This window comes from Haliaeetus leucocephalus, unplaced genomic scaffold (genome assembly GCF_000737465.1).
Source record: "Haliaeetus leucocephalus isolate CR32 unplaced genomic scaffold, Haliaeetus_leucocephalus-4.0 Scaffold932, whole genome shotgun sequence".
In the NCBI taxonomy this organism is placed as follows: domain Eukaryota; kingdom Metazoa; phylum Chordata; class Aves; order Accipitriformes; family Accipitridae; genus Haliaeetus; species Haliaeetus leucocephalus.
This window is the reverse complement of record NW_010973368.1, coordinates 59,656-62,124: the sequence shown is the minus strand read 5'-3', so window position 1 is coordinate 62,124 and position 2,469 is coordinate 59,656. Positions and strand designations below refer to the sequence as shown.

General features: G+C 42.4%; 1 protein-coding gene across 1 annotated transcript in view; it reads right to left on the bottom strand.

The window, feature by feature from the left end:
* The window catches only part of NPAS3 (neuronal PAS domain protein 3), a 625,842-nt gene extending 623,658 nt beyond the window's left edge, over positions 1–2,184 (bottom strand). The window contains exon 1 of the mRNA XM_010583986.1: positions 2,114–2,184. Within this exon, the coding sequence (XP_010582288.1) occupies positions 2,114–2,184 (71 nt within the window). The remainder of the gene's footprint in view (positions 1–2,113) is intronic.
* Positions 2,185–2,469: the final 285 nt, after the last annotated feature.

Sequence of the window (2,469 nt, the reverse complement as noted above, 5' to 3'; positions counted from 1 at the left end):
GGGGGGGGGGCGGGGGGTGTCTAGAAAGTGCCACATGCCGTTCCCTGCCGGCAAATCTGTCTCCTCGCCTCCAAAAAGAAAGAAAGAAAAAAAAAAAGTTAACAGGTGTCACCTCGGCTTTGGCAATAGCATAAGAAAGTGTCGGTGCCTGCTATATTTCAAGCGTTTCCAGAAAGCACGAAGAAAAATCGTTCGACGTAAGGCACGCTGTTCTGTCGATAATATAGAGTAAAAATTTGGAAGAAGTGCAAAAATGTTTCCCCTTGTTAGGTTAGTGTGCGAGACATCCAGACTGGTCTGGATTCCCGTTAGTCAAAGTACTTGGATATCTGCTAAGCACTATTTGGATTAGAGGTGTTAGTAGTTTGCCAGAGAAGTATTGCTTTTGTAACTTCTTCCTGATTACAAACTGACATAATCCAACTATTAAACGCAAAGTACTAAAAAATTGCATGCTGCCTTGTCTATAAATTTCTGTTTAACTTAAAGTCTCCAGAGGTCTCTTTCATTTGTCTAGAAGCCAATCTGACATTTCTGACCCTTGACTTCCCCACTTCACAGACTAAACTATTGTGATTGCTGCCTGTACTTCCTCGTTAAAGTGTCCGTCAGTTTCCATTGTAATTTAAATATTTTATAAGTGACAAAAATCATACAGAAACCATGAAAAGAAATAAACTTTAATCCATTCTTCATATCTCTCACATTCAAGCTCATATATATATATATATATATGAGAAAGATCGGTGTGTTCGCTTGAGCAAAACAAGACTCGTGCTTAGTTTCAAATGTTTCTCAGCTAAGAAAGTGCTTAGGCATCATCAGGGATTATTTCAGGAGAATCAGCTTCCTATTAATTTTTCATTTAATAAAAGCTACAAAAGTTACCACCAAATGCTTTCTGTCATGGGCATCAAATGGAAAATACATCATGTGTTTTCCAAAACTATAGGAAGCAACTCAAAGTTGCTGAACAACAAAACAGGCAATGGTCTATTATCTAAATCTGGCTCCTAAACCAATTAAGTTTGAAATATTATGCTGAAACTTCCTATGATTTTTTTTTTCTTTTACATTATAGAGATATTTAGTTTGGGTATTTGAGATTATACCGCATTTTTCTCAGTATTTAATTTAAGGCAATAGTGGAAAGCAAGATACTTGGGACAGTGCCATTTTTATTGCATTTAGAGAAATGTAAATGTTTTGTTCCGATTTCAGCCTACGTTTATCTGCTGTCATCTACCTTTTTTTTTTTTTTTTTGAGGATTCCGCTCCGGTTATAAGCTTATGATAGAGAAAACTAACAGATTCAAACTTCAGGTTTTGCCTCGTAGAAGCACAAAGAAATGTCAGGTAATTAATTAAGCTTCATGTTAGTAGCAGCACATATCGATGAATTGTTAGGGGAAATGGGGAAGGTCTTTAAACTTCATTATGACTTACTGCCAACTTTCTACGCTTTGCTTCCTAAAGGCGCTCTCTGTGAATTTCCTGCATTTGCATTAGAATGCATTTAAGGTGAAAAAATAACAGTGCTGAGTATACTTAGGGTTTCGTGCTATATTTCCCTGTAGTAACAGGTGACATGATAATACTGTTAAACTACAGCGTGGAATTGCAAGTGTGCAACCCCAAGTGAAAACTGTTCTTTTTCTTGGTTGAAAGCAAATTATCAATCAGCATACCATGATCAATTATCCCCCTGGCTGCCACACACTGGGATTTGCACAAGGCATTGACATTGAGAAATTCCTCTTTAGAAAGGATGAGCGGACGGGATCCCAAACTTTGCAGCAGCCAAGCTAAGCTGCCGGGGTCTCACTTTTTTTTTTTTTTTTTCCTATTGTTGCTTTCCAGCTCATCCAAGACAAAACTAGGAGATTGTGTTTACTTCTCAGTGCATTTTAAAAGATGCTGTATTTTTTAAAAAAAGGGAAAAGGAAAAAAAAGAAAAAACCCCTCCCCTCCAACCAAGCTCCCCCCCAACAAACAGCAATGAGAGATTAAATAAAAAAAAAAGGGGAAAACAAAGAAACACAAAAGCACAAAGAAAAAGCAAGTGAGGGAGCCTCAGGAAGAGCCGCACAGCCCTCTCCCACTCGGTGCTCACCGTTGTTGGTAGGAGGTGATGCCCTGGACGTTTTGCGGGTTGCCGTTGGCCGCGGCGCCGGCTCGCCCCATGCCCGGCGCCGCCGGCACCCCCCCGGCCGCCCCGCCGGCCGCCGCCGCCGTCACCTGCACGCTGAAATCCGGGAAGATCCTGATCATCCCCGCGGCTCAGCACCCGGCGAGTCTCGGCGAAGAGGTGCAGCAGCAGCGACTCTCCCTCCGGCGGCTGCAGCAGCAGAGCCAGGCACACTGCAATCCCATTAGTGAGTGGCGGCCACTGTGAGTGAGGAAGGGCGCTTTGATGTGAGCTGCTGGGCTGAGATTGAGAGGAGTTTGGGGGGGCTGGGGGTAAAGGGG